The following is a 20480-nucleotide window of genomic DNA, read 5'->3' on the forward strand; positions in this document are numbered from 1 at the left end:
GATGGATGGATGGATGGATGGATGGATGGATGGATGGATGGATGGATGGATGGATAGATAGATAGATAGATAGATAGATAGATAGATAGATAGATAGATAGATAGATAGATAGATAGATAGATAGATAGATAGATAGATAGATAGATAGATAGATAGATAGATAGATAGATAGATAGATAGATAGATAGATAGATAGATAGATAGATAGATATCTTCAGTTTACTAGCATTACAGGTTTCATCTGCTAGATCTCAATATTTCTGAGGATCCTTAACAAAGTGAGGGGTGAATAATAAAACAAACCAGCTCGCCAAATTCTGGCAATAACTTAGATTATTTTGGTGTCTGGAAGACGAGCCATTTAAAAAAATCTCCTGATTATGACATCACAATGGGCGGGTAGTGCCCAGTTAACAAACAACCAAAGCTCCACCCACTTCATTGTTAGACATTTAGTAGGCTGATGGGCTCTAAATGGCTGCTGGAAAAGACAAGAGTTTTGTGCAATTACTGTATAAATATTGATGTGAGGGGGCATGGCCAGTAGCAGTTCATTTTGCCTAAAAGTGATAAAGCCTTAAAAGGAGCTCAAAATCAACAGAACTGAGCAGATGAAATCTCATTATCTAACAATGATTTTGAGCAAAATATTTTATGAATATGTTTTATGTATATTTGAACCTATCCTGATTTATTTAAAAGAAATATAATAGGCCTCCCCTTTTTTAAAGGTTTTGGTGGCTCTAGTATCCTTTATTTGACAAGAAGCAAGGTAATGAGAAAGGGAAGACATGCGGCAAATGTCACCAGACCGGGAATTAAACCTGTTACCACCATCATGAGGACTAAGGCCTCAATACTTGGTTCACACTTTGCCCCTGCGCCACCACAGCACCCTGATAGGTCTCTTTTAACTTCAATATTCTCCTGAATTCTCAGTGAAACGCTGCATAAATTTAAACATTTCTAATACGTTCAACTTGTGTAAAAGTTGAGCTAATCTAATTTGCTTTAAGGGAAATATTAGGAACAGCACCGTCTTTGTTACACCCAACATGGGATGTACAGTAATGTGAATCAGCTGTCTTTTAGGCTGCAGCTGTGTAAGCTCCTCTTCGAATACAGAAAAAATATATGAATCATGACTGACCTCATTCAACGGATGGCATTATGGAGCAGAAAGCCACGGTAAACCACCAATGTCTGCTCACATTTGCAGGCCACTCCCAGAAACACCACAGGATATCCTTTTTCATATAACAGTGTTTAGCTAATCCAAATACCAGTTCAACTGGCCCACTTGTGTTCACAGAAAGAGTGAGAGGGTGGGGTGACTGGGCAGCCTAAACGTTACAGAACAACATTTCCCTGCAGACCACACTGCCTGTTGCATCTCATCTGTCAGCCTGGTGCTCTGGGTTTACAGGAAAGCTCTGCTTTCAGCTCTTGTTTCATCCTGTATTAAATATTCTGCCACTTTAAACAAAACAGTAGAAAAGAAAACAACTGATAGACTTATTTACCGCATATTTATTTGAGCCCCCCTCCACTCTGTGTACGATGCAGCTCAGCATCCAGCTAAGCCTCTTAGTCGACAGCTGTGTCTCGCTCATTACAATCATGTAGTTTGTACTGAAGATTTATTTTCATTGTGAAAGCATTAGGCAGTGGGCATCAATGAGACTTAGTGCAAAGAGATGACAATATAACCATGTCCTTCTTCTGCAATAAAGGTCTGGAGTCTCTGCCTATTTAGTACTCTACACCTACCTTAAACTTACACAATATAAAACTGTCTACGTAAGTTTGAAGACAAAACAAGGTATAGATGGCCACTGGAAATCAACAAATCATTTTCTCTTTCAAAAATTCTTCATTAGTTTCAATAACCCCTAATGTCTTCCCCTGAAAAAAGATTTTAGACATTGTATCTCGATGGATCAAGAGCATCAGCAAGAATGTTTTTGCAGCCATTTATTCCAGGCGGACATGTTTCCCAAACTATAAATTCAACTTGTCACAATGTTGACATATTTAATAAAGCCCCAATTAAATAGTTTGTTGTGGTGGAAAAGCACTACATGACCAATTGTGTAAAGTATAAAGCGCTTTAATTCATCTAAATAACAGACACAAACCTTCTGATGTACATTTGAAACTCTGTTCTGTTGATTCTAAAGGAATTAATCAACTGAATAAACATGATCATTAACTAATTGCACATTCCCGTTTCCACTTTTACCAAGCAGCAGATAAAATGAAGCTCTTATTTTGATGATGAGAATATTAGGAGTTTTATTGGGAGTTTATATCAAAAACGCAAATAAAGACTCATCATTCTAATTTATTTTGCCTGCAGTTTTGCAGCATTCAGAGATAACCGTACCACATTCAAACAAGAATATACAATTTAAATACATTCTGCATTTCAAATTAGGAGAAACATTTGATAAAAACTCAACTTCTTTTCACACAACAGCAACAGTTGAAGTTGTTGATGTTGAAATTAATTAAGAAGGAAGAAAACTGAAACGATGGTGAGACAAGAGGATAGTGGTCCAGTAAGAAAGAATATGTTTTAGTAGTTTCAGGGAATGCAGTCGGCTCTCCATGCAATATTTAAACCACTGCAGGATTAAACTAAAGAGCATTTTTGTGATACAAAACATAAATAAATGTTTTCATTTTTATACTAAACGAAGCAATAATGAGCTTCTAATTTATTCTCCTGAATGTTGTGGTTTGGGGGCATTTTAGTTTGCATTTTAAAATAATTCATAACTTTGATCATTAGGGACTGCTTCTGGCTGTCTGCTGACCAGTGGGGCCAGTTGTCTTGCTGGTTTTGTCATCTTCTCTGTTCTGGGGTTCAAGGCTCAGAAACAAGGTGTGGCTATTGACCATGTGGCTGAATCAGGTTTGTTTTTGTTTACAGTTTTGGATGGAAAAATAAACATGAAAATTATTATTTTCAGAGAAGAAAACAGTCAAGAAATAGATTTTGGAATTGTTTTCATTAATTGAAAGTAAATTAATAAATGTTTTTATGAGTCTTTTGAACTGAGTTACTCTTTAAAATGATATGAGACAGATTGCAAGAAATTAAGGACTTAGCAGGTGCAAATGTTGAACAAATTTCAGTAGACGTTTGGCAAATATCTCAATCAGAAATGCCTGAAATGCCTCTAATGGGTAACAACAATTATTTAGGGGTGATTTTTGGGAGGTCCTGCAGTCAAAATGAATAAATGTCAGTATAAATGTATATTACCTTTATGGAACAGCTTAACGTTAAGATTAAAGACTGGTACGTTTACCCGGACTGGACATATGCTTTGGGGCGGACGATGACCCTGTCATTTGGTGTCATGGTGCCCATGTGGGCAGCAGGACACCTATATTTGATACCAGGGACCCTCAGACAGGTTGGTACTTAGAAAACAGACTAAAATGTGAAATAAAATACCAAAAAAATATTGTTTTGGCAAGAATTCATCACTTCAAAATTTATAGGATGACTACAGGGTTCAAGTGGGAGCTTGATTAATTCTTTTAAATTATTATGCACTAATATTTTTCTGTTTTGCATCCCAGTGTTTTGATGTCACCTGTTGTCCTGCTGGAGACCCACCTGGACCTCAAACTGAGGAAGGCGTTCAGCTGAACCCACCTTAACTCTTGAACTTTATCTAAAAACTAACATATCATAAAGACAAAATACATTTATTTTTATGCAGTTTTCACTATATTACTTTTTTGAATATGTTGGGTTTTTTTTAGTAAATTGTCTTTTTGAGTCTGTATACTGCAGCTTATGATGACTAAATCAGTTGACAATCATTTCAATAATTGACTCATCATGATTAATCTGATCAATCGTTTCAGCCCTATTTATTTTAGAATTGTAATGTAAAGTAAGACATTAGAAACTCAAAATCTTCAATGCAATTTGTTTCCATTTGCTAAAACACACAAACAGTTAACCAGACTTGTTATGGCCCAATATTATCAGTTTGTTTTGTGACTTTTTTTTGTTCACAATAATCACAGAAGCCTTCCCCTTTAATCACATAAAAGCACACTTTGTTTAATTTCCATGTTTATTGAACTGATCAGTAAAGTGTCATAAAAACTTGATCTTCCTGAAATAATCATGTTTAAAGGCTCAAGTCCATTTGAGACGTGTTTTTCTGCCATTCAACTGTCCGTTTATCTAAATGTCTTCGTAGGATGTCTGCCAACAGTTCAGCACCATTCCTCAGAGCCAACAGAAATGTCTCATTTCTTTTGGAAGAATCCCATAATGGAAGCTTGTTTACTTCCTTTATTTGAGCTCGTCGATGATTTCTTCTGAGTCTTTTTGTCGTCGTCTTTGCTGCTCGATGTTACCTTTGCTTTATTGTTGTTACGTGGAGCTGGTTTGGTGCTCTGAAAGTCATCGTCTGTCTCGGAGTAAGATTCGCTCACGTAATCTTTTTCTGTTACTGAGTTAAAAAAGAACAGAGTGGGAGATGAATGTATAGTTATTATCCCTAATAAACATGTCTCAGACTAAAAGGGCAACTATCTTATTTATGGATTTATTTCTTGAACCAGGAAGATGTGTAAATTATCTAAACAAAGCAACAATGATAGTCATTAGATTAAAAGTTATTTTCATATTTATAACCCAAATTTTCTCAAATCAACTAGTTATGTCCCAAAGATCACTTTGAATGTTGATGGTTATGCCAATAATCGATTAATTAGTCTTAATGAACAGGTATACATGAAGAGATAGATTGATGGACAAAACTTAATAGATGTATGGAAAGACGATTGATTCCTGGATTAACTGAAAAAAACTGAACTGTTGGCCAAGAAGACAAAAAGACGAATGGAAACCTGATAAATTAATGAATGAACTGTCGGATGTATAAGCAAAAATCAAAAGATGTTAAAAAAAAGTAAAAAATCTCAAATTTAGTTTCATAATTTTGTTCTTACCAATGCATCCTTCCTCATCCATAAAGGTATGTGACTTCAGGACTTTTCTCCTCCTCCTTGTTTTGGTTCCAGAGCTCGTCTGAATGCAACAGGAAACAATCCAGCTGCATCAGAAAAATGTATCTGTTGCTACATGAATGACCTGATTCTGTTCACTCACCTGTGAATGTTGGATAGTCTCAGGCTCTTTTTTAGGACTTGTTTTCACCTGAGGTGGAGAATCTGGAATAACTGGTAAAGAAAAAAGATGAACTTCAGGCAGTTTTCTAGATAAATTTGACAGGTGATGTCAACCTTTGCAATTAAAATTAATTCATCATAGTTTTAAATCTTAACACAGATTTTAAGAAATTGTAAATATTAAGATTTTTCTCTTTTGCTCATCAAATATCAGAATTAAAGAAAGTAGAAGTAAAAAACTGACCGTCTTCATCGCTGCTGTCTGGTTGTGGTTTCTTGATCCTTCGCCTCTTCTTTTTCTCCATTTTCTCCTCCTCGCTATCAGACTCTTCCATTCGCTTTGTTTTGCTTTTTTTTTGTTAAAAACAAATTCAAAACATTATTATTTTAATACATACTGCATCCACACTTTAATTCATAATTAAAAATACTAATTTATGGCTGTGAAGACAAACCTCCTGGAGTCTGTTTTGGTTTCTTTGTGCAGCTGGACGGCTGCAGGTTCCTCTGCTGTCGTTCTCTGATGCTGCTGCTCTGATGCGATGGCCAACTGAGCCTCCTGCTGCTTCTCCACTGGTTTCTCTGGTTTTTCTGGAGGTGACAAATCAATTCAGTTAATTTCTAAACTCAAATTCAGAACAAATATAATATAATGGGGCTTTATTACGAGATGACAATCAATCCAATCATAAAACCATATACATTTCGGTCAATCCTACTCATAATGCAATCCATTAAGTCAATAACCCGGAAATAATCCAATAATCCCTTTAATTTCCTCCAAAACTTTCCAGACTACAAATGATTCCTGCATTTTAGTAATAATATAACTCACTTGTTTGAACTCCAAAGAAGTTGGCCATCGCACTGGACTTCGCTGCTGGTTTACTTTTTGGAGCCTCTGGCTAATAAACAAAACAGAAATCTAAATCTCTACTTTTCTGTAAAAACAACCAACTATGACCAACAACAAAAACTCCTACCACAGGAGATTCTTCTTTTGGTTCAGGCTTGACTTCTTTGCTGTTATCCTGACTTTTGGGTGCAGATTTATTTGCAAACATTCCCATGATGCCTTTCTGCGCCCTGGTTGATGGTTTGGAGGCCATGTTGGCGTCCCCGTTCATGGTGGACTTTTTATTTTCAGGCGCCGATGGAGGTGCTTGCTGAATTTCCTGGACCTGCTGCAGCTCCACAGCAGACATGGGCACTGCTCTGGCACATCGGATTGCACTGTATCTACACGTCAGGAAGCCAAACGGTTTTTATTAGCCAAACGCTTTAAAACCAGCAGAATTTTTATTAATAAATCTTAAAACCTGCTGCAGTTCTTCAGATTGTCTTTAACAGCATCATAGTCGACGCTGTAGAGGGGGCCGCTATCTTTGAGCAAAGCTTTCTGGATGCTGTAGACATGAACGCTCACTACTAAACTCATCTTGGATTTGAAATCTACAGAAGAAAACAAATTTTAAAAACAAGCTTTGGTTTCTTTTGTGTTTTATTAGAGAAAATTGCAATAAAAAGAAAAGTTGTGTTTTATTTTATTGTGACTTTGTAATTGCCTAATTCAATTAGTTCTAGTGTTTTTGACAGTTTTTATTGATTAAATATTGTTTGGATGTAGTTCTTATAAGTTATAGTAGTAGTTTTAGTTTTTTCACTCATTGATCTTTTTAAATTTTGCACCTAAAAATGTCCAAATTATTGTATTGTGATTATGTATATATCAATTGGTTAATGAATATTAAGCACAAGACATCATTTTCAAAAAAATGCATTCAGTTATTGTTGAACCAACTCACATTTTTGCTGTCTCCATTTTGCAGACTAGGTAAGTGTTGCTACTAAAAAGTGCCATAATTTGAACACTGCTGACATAAACAGATTGTTTATTATTTCGTTAGTTTTAGTTAACTACGATAAACTTGGTAAAGACTACTTAGGACTGAAACTACAAGAAAACAAGGATTTGATATTTACCTTCCAATTGGTCTTCTCTGACAACAGACACCTTGTGACACTAAAAATATCATAAAATAAAATCAACTTGACATTTTCTGTTTCAAAAAAAGATGATGCGAGATGATGTGGTGTTACTCACCATTTGACCTTTGTCCTCAAGTTTCCCAGACACGAGGTATGTGGCGTGAAGCTGAGGTGAGCTCTCCTTCCTCTTGTACTCCAAGTAATGGTAAAGCATCCTGAAAACACATTTTACATGTATTTAACTCAAGACACATTAAATATGTTTTAATATTTTCCCAATCCCACCTTTTCTGTTTATGAATTCAATTTTTTTCCCATTTGAATCAAATTTATTAACCCAAAAAAGGTACATAATTCTAGTGTGATTGAAAAACAATGAAATCAATAACTAGATGTTAACATTTCCTGTTATTCTGCATGGTATAATAAATATAAAGTTTATATCAGCACTTTTATTATTTGAACACTGCATGTCAGCAGTGTTCAAATAAATCTCACATTATGAAAAAAAACTAAGAATCTCCTTTTCAAAATAAAAGAAAATCTCACTTTTAAAAACACTAGAGTTGAACTTGAAACAGAAACAATTATCACATAAAAAAATATAATAATTAAAAGCACGAGTTATAAAACTCCAACATTTAGTATTGATTATGCCATGTATATTTTTGTCTTTAGCATTCACATGAATTTGCAGTTCCTGATCAGATGGAGGATTTATTGTTGAAAATCAAATTTGTTGATCCTTGAGGAAGATGAAGAAAGTTATGTTTTTCAATATTTCTCTCTTTCAGTAAACCAGTATTACTTACTGTTTAGCTGTGTTGACATGGACTCCGAGAGTCAGACTGAGCCACTTATAGGTAACCTGAGAAATATGAAAATATATAATTACTCTGTGTTTACATGAGAGGGTGTGAAAAGTAGTTTATTTAACCGTATTTTATAGCCATTTGCTGTCGACTCTTGTACTAAAGTAGCTGTTGGGGTTTCTATGTATTCAGTGAAACAACTCAACCGTTGGAAAAAAAAACTGTCGACTCTTAGCAAGATTTAAAATTAAAGCCGAATGATTCAGACGACCTAAACCTATCATACTGTACATTTAACTCCCCTAGAGAAAGGAAGTCTTTTGTTGTGAAAGCTATGAGACATATAATTGTTATGTTATTCAACGTAATTCCGCGGCTACATATTTGCACAATTCGAAAGCTAAAATCCAACATTAAATATGACGGAACACGTCACAAATTTACAATATCCTCACTATTTTGTTGTGATCGTTGACATATTCGTCAATATTATCCAAATAAAGCTCGTCCATTATGTCGGATTTTCCACAAACACCTAGCTTGAAGTTATTCGACTGCGCGGGAAAGCAGTTTATTTACTTCCGCTTAGAGTCACGTGGTTGCATCGTGTTCTGGCACAGCGTGAAGCTGTAGACTGCCCTCTACAGGCTAATAGGCGCCAATGCAGCCAACCACACATTCTTTTAAGTTTCAAATAACTGATTCTCCAAAAAAGAGCACAAAAAAGTGAGATGATTAACTAACGATTATATAGTTATACAACTTACTGCTGATGTCGACAACAACTTGAAAGTAATTAGGGAACAATTTCAGTTTGTTTAGAGGGAACAAACAAAAACAAAACAATTTTTTTTAGTGCTCTAGTCAAAGTTTACACCTAAATCCAAATTAGATATTATGAGATTAATATTATTCTTGGAAGAATCGTCTTAATATTTTATACCGTGATGTACTGGTTGCTGGTGATAACATATTTAGTGGACCGTTATATGTTCACTTGATTCATGTTTGAATTTGAAGAACTGTTGCTACGGTGAAGTGAAGTTATGTCATATTTATGGTGCTTGAAAAATCAACTTGGGGAAAACTGATATTTTTGAGACTATTTTATCGAAGTTTCAGCTAACTGGAGGAACGTGTTTTTCCCAGCCTGCATGACGCATGATGAACTTGTTTGATGCCTGATTGTTTCTGCGCTTAATTTATTCTATTTTATCTTATTTCCTTTATTTTACCAGGTAAACCCCGTTGAGATCTGGATCTCATTTTCAAGAGGAACCTGGGCAGAAGTCTGCAATACACAGCAACTTGGATACAAAATAACACAATAACCAATAGATGCGATGCAATATTTAAAGATAATCCTCTATTCATGCTGCTGCTGTGATGTCGGTTGCTGCGTGACCACTTCCAACAGAAATGTCAAACAGAAGGGCAAAGACGTGCTGCAGAGGCGGGAAAAATATTCCCCTAATGATGACGAGGAACAAGACTAATTGTCTGACCTTGAAGATGCAGAGCAGACCGAAATCCTCAAGTGGTTCTGACTCGATTCAGACCGTGATCTTCGAGTTATTTTGTATCATTAAGAACTTTTTTTTTGCATTTAATAAAAATTGATTCACCAGATTAAATTTACCCACCAACTTTTTCCTTCACAGTTATAATCACGTTTGTAACACGAAAATAACTTGAGGAAATTGTATGAACATATGAGGTTTGCAGAAGTACTTGTGTTCATGTAGCATTTTATCATATCATAAATAAAATAATCTATAACTCTATAAAGTATGGCATGCGTTTGTTTTTATCTACATTTAATCAACATTGTTGTTGCAATTACAACTACATTTCTTTATGGTTGTATCTTAAGTATTATTATAAAATATTAGTAGTAGTAGTATTATTTATTTTCCAAGCATATAGTACAATCTTCAGTACTATGTTATCTTCAGTTCTAAAAATGCTGCATATATCAAAAATAACTTAAAAGAACTGTAACTGTCTAGTTTGACATCTTGGAATTAGGTCTCTGTCTCTTTAAGAATCTCCTACTCTTTCCGACATTTTGCCTTCAATATGATGTCACAACAATGCACCTCCATTGTCCCATTTACAGCCCTTTACAGTCGTTGGACAATGAAATAGTTCACAAGGTGTTTGCTAATTGCCGCTGCAGATAGTCTGGCGGAGCTGTGTTGGGGACGGTTTGCCGGGGAAGGATTGCAAATAAAGCTAAAAAAAGTTTATTTTACATAATACTCACTCTTTAACCTGATTTATTTGACTGCAGTTGGTTTTATTTAGGGGTATCGCAGTTAAAATGATGGAATATAAAAATGCATGCATTACTTTTCATGTCTATATTTGAAAATAAATTGTTTGAAAGTCCCTTACGTGTATTTCAACTTATCAAAAACATTAAAAAGATATAGAAAAGTACCATCTACACTGTAATTGAATTGAAATATGTCAGTGTGGAGATTAATTGTGGGTTTTGCTTTTCCTGCTGCGCTCGCTGAACAAACAGCCAGGATCGAACTTCTATGTCTAGATAAGAACACCAGTCTACAGTTTTTAATTACAGATCTAATCTCTTTGTTAAGTTACCAAAGTAACTCAATATCTGAGCTGTTTTTAACCTGCTGCTTCACACAAACATGAGGATGAGTCACAGTTATACGTGATCTGAGTCGTATCGAACACAGATTCAGATGTCATTTCCTCCTAAGAGCAATAAGATAACGCCTTCTCAATGTGGAAACTATCCATCATCTGATTTCTGGCTCTAACACTTTCAACTCTGCATAAATCAGATGTAATTTTTCAGGGAAACATGCCAAACAGCTGCAGGAATTAGTGATGCAATTAATGAGTTTTACCAAAGTGACTCATGCTGCCTGGTTATTCTGTTTCGTCCTTGTTGTGGAATATTAAAAATCCTTCCATTATTTTCAGACATGCACAAGAAAATCTCCCTTTAATGAAATAGGAACTGTTCTAAATGTTTTGCTTAGTGAAATAAAGGTTTAATACAGTTTTTCTCAGACCTTTGGTGTATTCCTCAGAACAAAATTGAATTTCCAAAACTGTTTGTTCAGTCTTCAAATCCTTCTCACTTGTGCAAAGAAAAAACAAGCAGTTATTCATTCCTTTGTTCAAAATGCAAATGCTTTTTTACATTATGCAAGTGTTTGTGTGCAATTCTTTGCTTTTTTTCCCTACATTTTAAATGTAATCTCGTCTACTCTGTGAAGAGACATCATTATTGTGCTCATAAAGTATGTTTATGGTTTTTATTTTTGCGTATCATTGAAATATGTTTATTGAAGGTCACAATAGTTTTGCTGTTATGCTGGAAATAAAGACAATTGATGCCACAGCTTCTTGTGTTTCATTTCCACACTAAGAGAAGGCATGAGAAACACATGGGTCACACATGGAGTACCACAACTTTCCTCCTCTCGGAGCTACTGCATAGCGGCTGCGAATGGCGGTGAAGTGCGCGGTGGGTGTATGCATACAGATGGAGACTCATGCAACAGACGGAACACAGCGGGCTATAAATTATGTTATCTACTGACATTGATCATGTGCCCTTTTCAATATGTATACTGTTATTGATTTATTGTCCAGCACTAGTTACTACCCGGCTGTGCTTGAGACTATGAATATATCCTGAGAGGATAATGTTTTATTATCCTATTCACAGTAGCTATTTTTTCTGTTTTTTTCTTTAAAGAGAATTGTTTCTTCATTTTGTCACCTGTCAGTATAAGTGACCATTAAAATGATCTCTCTCAAGAGCATTTTGACAGTCTGAGCATGGACTGTGTGAGTGGTTGAAACCGTTGCACTTTGTTTACAACGCAGCTGTTAGGTTTATCTTTCATGCTTTCGGTGTTTCGTTCTTTGTTTTGAGCACCTGGTTGGGATTTGTGTTGTACATGCTTTCTCTCAGAATAACAACAGCCCTGCAGCTAGATTCCAGCTCCTATTGTCCTGATGGAGTGGACAGCAGCTCAGCCTGTGCTAATCGTTTCCAGTGCACTCTGAGACTGAGCAGATATTAGCTTGGCCTTATCAGCAGGCACCACAAAGGGCTGAGGGTGAAGCGGAGCGGGGACCAGATCCTCGGGGAGGCGGCTAATGATCCTCCCTGCTCACTGAGCCCGACACTGGGCCCGAGGCGCAGCTACAACTGCCTGTCTGGGTAAAACCAGTAGGAACGGCAAGCGTGTAATTTCAATAAAAATCACCACATAAAGTACACAGAGTGAGTGACAAAGCAAGTCATTAAAATTCAGGGTGAAAGAAGCTGAGTGGCTTTAAAATGAGACAAATGACTGGAAGGTCACTGGATCAAACTGGCAGGGGGAAATGACAGCTGCACACATGAATGATGGCCGCTGTCAGTCTGATAACATCTGCTGGTAATTGGTTAGTGAAGTTACTCTGAACACTCAGAGAGAACTGTGACCACATCAGAAGGATTGCTTAACGAACTTCCTGGGCCTCACAGCCACTACTTCATAAAAAGGTTGTAGATTGAAAAAGTGAGTACATTTTCACAAAAATACTTTTGTAAATTTTGGAAATAATGTCAGAAATTTCTAGAAAATAATGGAATTTTCTGAGTTTGAGAAGTTGAAAATTCACTAGAGGAAAATCTGAAATTGTGGGATTGAGCTCAGAAGCTTTCTAGAAAGCAAAAGAAAACTTCTCAGTATCAAAAGTGGAAAATTTGCTATAAAAAACAAGAACATTTTGAGATTATGCTCTGAAAATTCCCAGACAAAAACTTTGACATTTATAAAACTAGAAAATTGTCAGTATTTTATCCTCAGAAATGTTTCAAGTGTTTTTCAAGAAAATTTCTCTGATTTATGTGAAAATTTAGTTTTTCTTGTAATTTTTTTTTACTTTTGAAACTCAGAAATTTTAGTTCTTTCTTGTACATTTTTGACCTATCAAACTAAGACATTTCTTTTCTTTTTTTCGTATTTTATCTAAAAACTTTTAGATACATTTCTGGGGGGGTTTTTTTGGTGAAAATTTACTCTTCCTTTTTATTGTTCCAAGATAATTTCATGTATAGTTAGTACATTTCATCAATATTTAGGAATATTAAGCTCCTTTAACTTGCTAAAAAGTTGCCTTTAAGTTAGTTTTGTCTTATTTCACATGTACTAAAATATTTGCACTAGAAACTACAAGAGCAAAAATACTTGGTAAGATTTTGTTTCTGAAGTGATCTCAGAGCAAAGCAAAGATTCTGCAGCTGCCACAACTTTAAAGCAGTAAATTATTTTCTGCAGGAACTCCCCAAAGTGCTTTGACAATCTGGACATCTTTCTCAACTAACAAGAAATATCTTGTCAAAATGTTTCATTGAAGTGAACCATCGACATCAGAGACAAGCGAAGCAAAGTTTCATCATTCTGTGGCTTTGAAGCATCATGTTGGGACCAAAACATGTTTGGATAATGAATTTTATCTCTACTACGGTTACAGTCCTTCCCCTCCAGCAGCACAGACGGTTATGCTTCATATTCAGCATCATGTGTAGAGACAACAATGCCCTTAGCTTATCTTTGTGAGCAAAACATGTTGTGAAAATGTTCATCTTTGCTCCGGAGCTTCTTCGTGGGGTTCCTGACATGAAAAGACATCAGAGCTTTTGAAGCAGACACATGTAGCAGGTAGTGCAGTCTGTTTGTTTCTTGCGTTTCTTTGCTCATCTGTCTGATCTGTGTGTCTTATTTCACATGTGTTCGCTTCCCCGAGAGACGCAAAGGAGGGCACGACTTCTGTGGAACATTTAGGAAGTTGGATTTAAGCGCTTTACTTTTTCGCTAAGCTATCAGACGTTTTAAATCAGAAAAGCAATCAAGTTTGTGAAAAAAGGCGGCTCGGGGATATCTAATACATTCATTATAGATCTTTCTAGGAGGAGATATCTTTGAGGGATCTGAAGCACCATAGCAGCCAGAATGTGTTATCAGAGGAAATGAGCATGGTACCTCAAAATGTTGGCAGGCTCAGAAAGTGCAGGGATATTTTCACAGATTAATAAAAGCGATGCTTTGCCTTTTCCAGATGGTTTTCATTTCTTTTCTTATAAAATATATAACTAACAAAAGAATCTATCATCAAGGTTTAACTCAGGTCAAACACAAAGAAACATTTCTGTTGCTCATTTCACATCTGAAAATCTGATTTCTTTCTCTCTGAAAGTTGCTTTATTGCATCTTTTTCATGTCTGCACAAAGTTCTGCGAGATTTAGATCTAGATTTTAGATTTGATGGGTCAAAGTACACAAGAAATACAGATGGATATACAGATATGACTGCAATCACATTTATACATGCATGCCTTTATATTCCTTGAAGTCTTTTAGTTGTTGCCACAATACAACATGAAGCTTATTTCATCTGCACCTTTACGTTACAAACTCGATTACAAATACATTCTGACTTCAAGTTGAAACAATTACGATAAAATCCCTGGAAGTTGGTGTTTCAGGTGGGAAAGCAGCGCTTTCTTATTAACCCCCAAATACAACAGTACTGACTGGAAACTTAGAGATAATCACAGTTAAAATAATGTTTTTTATTTACACTCCTGATGATTTACGTCTCTTTTTGCTTGGCGTCGATTCAGGATGAAAGTTGCAGCTTTTGTTATGTTTTCAGCTGTTATTTAAAGGAGATTTGATTAAATGCCTCTTCTGAGTGAGAAAAGTCAGATTCTGCTAAGTAGTTTGTTTACTGCTAAAGATAACGAAGCTCATCTCTGGCGGATCTGGCAGATATTCTCTTCATGTCATTACCTCTTGGCGCTCCAACCATGACGTTTTAGTCTCTAGCTTCACTGACTCAAACAAAAATCATTATTAACATTATTTCCCCATGAACGCTAATAGCTTTTCCTAATGAAGTCGGCTTTCTGCTTGTCTATTATGGTATGTTTTTGCATTTGTTTGGATTATTTTTTTTTTCTTTAAGCTGCCAAGCGCAAAACATCCTCGGAAAGAATAAAACGCTCACATTTAAAGCTTATTAGCAAACACTCTCACTCTCCTCTGCACACACAAACACAAGCCCTGTTCTCTGGCTGCTTGCTACCAGGTCTGAATGGTAATTGTATTCTTCTTAATCATTAAAATCCAGCACTTAGAGCTCAACAGGTTTCTGCAGACTTCTAGATCTGCATGATGATTGCAGCCCTCACAGTGAGCAGCATGTCAATACCCTGCATGTCAGTGTGCAGCTCAGTCATCCTGTAGCCTCATCAAAACATTCATGGAGAATCTGAACCTCAGGTTTGTCAGAACACGACTCGCCCCCCGCTGCACTACAGAGGTGTAGTGCAACCTGCCATGCATTATGCATCCTGTTTAGACAAATACGGCATTCGCATCTGATATCTATAAAATAGATATAACTTTCACAAAATCCAAAATAGAAAATATTTCTATAAGAGGATCTATTATTTAAAGTTCATCATTTGCACATTTTTATAGGTCCATTTGGATCTCAAAAGCTTCTGGAAACAGCCAAGCGCTTAACAAAAACATTAACTTACTGTTTTTGGGCTATAAGTTAATGTTAAGATTAAGTCACAGTAACACTGCCATTACCTAGGAACCCCAAACTAGCCCAACATGTTTTACTGCTCTATTCGCTGTATAATGGCTGCTTGAAAAGACAAGTACTATTGTTATTTTATTATTATTATTATTGCTGACTTACCTTTTAGAAACCACTTGTTTCTGGTTGCCCAGGAGGCGCCACTTCTGCTTTTCAAAGATGAACAGTTGTATAATTGTGCATCTGTTTGAAAACATTTTTAAGTGCTAGTGAAAACATTGAGCAGCTTATTTGGATTTAAAATGATAAAAGGCCTAAAACAGGACTTTTGTGAAAAACAAGAACACAAAGTAATAAAAAGAAAAGGAAAACCCTAATGGTAAGAACAACAACTGGTTACGGCAAGACCTTTCGAATAATAATAAACCCAGAGATTATAAAAGCGCAAACACCTGTAGACCTTCACAGCATGAGTACTGTTAAAATCTGTCAACAGGTAGTAAAGAAAAACTACCCGTTGACAGATCACATCATGTATAATCTGCCAACAGATTATATCTGTTACCTGAAAACCACTTTGCAGACAAAAAGTTGTTGTTAGAAAAGATAATGTTTAGCACATTAGGCTGAATTTTAATCAGCTATATTATAACTGCTATTGTATAAACTACATAACCTAAATTGGAGATTCAGCACTGGTTGACACATCTGCAGTGCTTTCATTTAAATCCCTATAGAAATTTACTTGGGTGCGCCGTGTCAGTGTGAATATTCATTTTATGAAGGGATTAATAAAAACTCAATTGAGCCTGACTAAACTGGCTCACAGTCTGTGAAATGCTGGGTCTCAATTCACTCTTTAATGAATGGAAATTTAATGCTCAGCGTAGCGCTGCGCTCCCATCTTCACAGCTGAACTTATTTCTCCGTGAAATCCGGTGACCTCCTGGCTGCTCTCGGTTGTAGCGTTTTTCCGGCTTTGCTTTCAGGAATGATGCGCTTTGAGGAACTCTGAGAGATAGCGGAGGGAGGTGAACATTTTAACCTTGGATACTTCTCTGGAATGACATTTAGAAGTGAGATAAAATGTAATCTCTGCTGTGTCGTCTATTTGTCCTTGCTTACATTTACAGATTTAAAGAAAAATATTAAAAAAGACGCTGAATACTATGACTCGTCTTTAGAGGGCAGTCACATTTAAAATAAAATTCTCAGTCTTGGAAAGAGATGAGAAAGGTTTTCATATCCATTGGCTTGAAAGAGGTAATTAAAAAAGAAATTATTTTTAGAATTTTGCTTTTCTGTTTTTACTTGATTCTTTCAGGAGAGTTGAATAATATAACTTTCAAAGTTGACTTGGTTATTTTTGGCTACTAATACTATTTATCTTAAAACTCTTTTTTCAGAGTGCATGACACAAAGCTAAAATGTTCTGCAAATGGATAAAATCTTGGAAAATCTCCAGGAATCCTTTTCATTTGACCTCAGATTTTAATGCATAAATGTTGACAGGAACACGATTGTTTACATCTGATAGTCTAGTAGGCTCCGTTGAATTGGGGACGAGAACTGTAACATTTTTTAAACTTCCAAGTTTTTCACACTGCAGGTTACGATTAAATTTACCCAGAGTGCCCTGCTCTGTTGTCTGCTTTCTGTGTCTTGAGTCTTATGATATTTGTTTACACCTACCTGGTTCATTTAAGGACCAAAGTTGTAAGGTTTAAGTTTCCAGGAGCTGGGTTTCACAGTGGAATGTGCCAAATGAACTAATCAAAAACCAGTTCCCCGCCTCACCTGTGGGGGCGCTGCACCAAACACCACTGAAGGAAACAACACAAAGTTTCAGAAGAGGACACGAGCGCAACTTCCTTCTTCACAAAATATAAACAAAACCGGAGTAGCATAAGATTTTAGCGGTTGTAGGATTTTTGTTTAATTTTTTGTAAAATAGTAAGAGCCATTTTCTTCGCATTCATGTGTTTTGATAGAATTTACCCACAATGCCCTTCTCTGTTTCCGTTCCTGCTCCTGGAGCCATGTGATCTTTTGTTTACTCGTACTTATACTTGCCAAATAATACAAAGAAGTTTCTATCTGCCAAGTAAGATTGGAATTAGTTTAACACAGTATTCAACCAGAATCCATTAGTTCTTAAAATATATTTAAAAAAAAATGTCCAGTGTAGTTTGAAGGAGTTTAAGGGATTTTTTAAAAATCAAAATGAGTACATTTGACCACAAGTTAATAAAAGATGGCAAATCAAATGTTTTAGAGAAAATACTGAAGTTTTGGAAGCAATTAAAATACTCCATTCGTTTTAAATGTTTTATGAAAAGCTTTCTGTCACAGCTGCCACAATTAGCAAAGCTATAATGAGACTTAGCTTTTCTTTCTTTGAAACTGCCCAAACCAACTGTCAACAAGGCACCAGAAACAATATTTACTCACCCACTTACAGAGGAACGAGGACAGAAAACCTCCCCAGTCTTTTCCCGTTGTGTTTCTGTTGTTATGGCGACAAGCTGTCAATGAGCTAAATGATTGCCTGTCAGAGGACAAGAAGGTGGGTGTTACCACACTCCAACAAAAGACAGAGGAGGAGGACAGGTTGCAGGAGCTGGGGGACTTTTCTGTGTCAATACTGTGATTTATTGCCAGCGTGACTGGTATTGTTTTCTTCAGGTGAATGCGGCTGTGTGGGTTTGGCGGCCATCATGGCAGCATGTCATCCTGCTGTCGCAGAAACATCACAGAGGTGGTTTTGTGTACAAGGTGACAGTGTCGGGTTTATATTTTATTCTGTGAGGGAGATCAGAATGAAACCTCATTACGGACGTCTGGGAGTGCCAGGATTTGATGGGCACCAAGGTTGGCGACAACTTCCTGTTTTGCTTTAATTTACACGCTGGGAACGTCCCCAGAAACATTGTGATAAAATTTTTCTACAAACTTACATCAGTACTCAGCTCTGACCCGTCAATTCAAAGGAACGTTTTCTCTAAACAACCCTGCAAAAAATTAGTTTGGTTGTTTTCCTTTTCCATGAAATTCTTCCAGTTTATTGCCTCTGATTTTATGGTAAACACCAACAATAACCACTTCTGGTCCTCTTTAGTTTGTCTTGTGAAGAGCCTTGAGATGAGGTTGGTTGTGAATTTAGTAGACTAAATTGAACTTCAACTTCCAGTCCTTTAAATTACATCCTAGAGTAGGAATTACTCTCCTATTGAATGCATGACTGCACAGGCAGCTACGGTCAGTTAAGTCTGCAGCTAGCAGTTTGTTGTTTCTTTTTATTTCACCTTCAGTTTTGGTTTGTTTTTGCTGCTGAAGTTGCTTTTAGCTTTTGTCTTAAACTTGTGCAAACAACAGATGGACTAACAAGCTCAGGGGATGAAATATCTGTTGCTTAAATTCTCATAAAAGTAACATCTGAAGTGAGGCGCTTTTTTCTGAATCACGGTAAAAAGAAAGGGTTTAAAAACATGCAATCTTACTGAGTATTTTTATTCTACTTTCTAGTATAAACATTTTAGTGCACTTGAAATAAGAAAAGACTCTTTTATAAGCACCTCCTGCAGCAAAAGAAGTATTAAAAACCAATATTAAGGAATTTTTGACTTTAAAAACTCATTTCTTTCTGAAATAGAAATAGTTTCAGAAACTATTTCACTTGGTTGACTTATTTTAAGTGAGTTAAGATATTTACATTAGACACTAGACCAAAAATACTTGGTTAGATTTTGTGTTTTTGTAGTGAAGTAAGGATCTTTGTTCCAGCATTTTTGCCATATTGGAGGTTTTAAACGCTTGCAATGCTTTCTGGTCCCTTTTTGTTCCACATTACTAGCTTTTATGCTCATTCATCATGTTTTGGATATTTTCTATAAATAAAATCTACCTTAATGAGAGCATATCTCTGCTCTGAAATCTGTGCAGAATGCAGTTGTGCTGCACATCTGTGCTAGAATTACATCAGTGCAACCTCTTCTCCTGCAGGCCTGAGGGTTCTGCTGTCTCCATCAAGGGCAAATGGAGGCAAATAAGAGACGATTAGCATAAAATGTCAAGAGTCGTTGCAGGAACTTTTCAATGCTTTTGCAGACTGTGGTGAAATATTCCAACTAGTACAAGAAGACTGTGCGTGTTCCCATAAAATGAACTTTGAAGCTGAATAGTTGCTTTGGGTTTTGTTTTGCGACTCACTGGCAGCAGATCCTTGACTTTAAAATCTATGAATAAATCCGACACAGAGCGTAGCAGCATCTGCTAACGCAGCGTGTTCTGTTAGATCGTTGAGTTTCCTCCTCCACTGGGAGACTGTCGAACAAACGCTGTGATTTTACATGCTCTGTTAAGTTTGTCCACCGTGTCGGCTTTGAGCCTCGCTGTCTTGCCTGATTACCTCCAACAAGTTCCACTTCTCCAGTCATTTGGTGTCGACAAGTTCCAGCGGAAAACATCATTTGCAGAAACACTGCCACCTTCCCTTTTTTATCCCAGCTTGAGATGCTTTGCAAGGATTTTTTCAAACGCATCACTTTCAGACATCCATATCAGCGTTTACTTCTTCTTTGGAACTTCAAAACTTGAAACGATTCACATATGAGACAAGAAATTGTTGAACAGCAGGAGAAGAAGAGTTTGGAGGCACGAAATGTTTGTGCACTGCAGAAACACAAAATCTAACCAAGTATTTTTGGTCTACACTAAACTGTAAATACATTTGAAATCAGACAGAATTAACTTATAAGTAACTTTTCAGCATGTTTGTTGTGTCTGGAAACTTAACCTAAAATCCTTTGTAAGATTTTGTTTTGCAGTGTAGTTGATGTGATTAAGATGAGAATTTCACTGCAAAAACACACAATTTTACCAAGTAAAATTTGTAATCATTTTCTCTCTTTATCCACTTA

At 36.2% G+C, this 20480-nt stretch overlaps 1 protein-coding gene across 4 annotated transcripts; it reads right to left on the minus strand.

The window, feature by feature from the left end:
• Positions 1–4082: 4082 nt before the first annotated feature.
• Positions 4083–18070, minus strand: pold3 (polymerase (DNA-directed), delta 3, accessory subunit). 4 transcript variants are annotated; one of them, XM_055025325.1, is made up of 15 exons: positions 18013–18046; positions 17564–17658; positions 17254–17384; positions 15724–15804; positions 7969–8024; positions 7272–7371; positions 7151–7190; positions 6487–6619; positions 6151–6406; positions 6003–6072; positions 5623–5758; positions 5412–5515; positions 5148–5218; positions 4988–5066; positions 4083–4485 (listed from the first exon to the last, which is right to left on the minus strand). In XM_055025325.1, the coding sequence occupies exons 6-15, from the start codon at positions 7368–7370 to the stop codon at positions 4280–4282; spliced, it is 1194 nt and encodes a 397-aa protein (XP_054881300.1). In that variant the 5' UTR covers position 7371; positions 7969–8024; positions 15724–15804; positions 17254–17384; positions 17564–17658; positions 18013–18046; the 3' UTR covers positions 4083–4279. The 4 variants fall into 4 exon arrangements, with proteins under 4 accessions (XP_054881300.1, XP_054881299.1, XP_054881301.1 ...); XM_055025324.1 differs by lacking the exon at positions 17564–17658 and having other exon boundaries at positions 18013–18070; XM_055025326.1 differs by lacking the exon at positions 17564–17658 and having other exon boundaries at positions 18021–18062.
• Between the last annotated feature and the right edge of the window lie 2410 nt (positions 18071–20480).

This window comes from Poeciliopsis prolifica, unplaced genomic scaffold (genome assembly GCF_027474105.1).
Source record: "Poeciliopsis prolifica strain line A6 unplaced genomic scaffold, Auburn_PproV2 SCAFFOLD143, whole genome shotgun sequence".
In the NCBI taxonomy this organism is placed as follows: domain Eukaryota; kingdom Metazoa; phylum Chordata; class Actinopteri; order Cyprinodontiformes; family Poeciliidae; genus Poeciliopsis; species Poeciliopsis prolifica.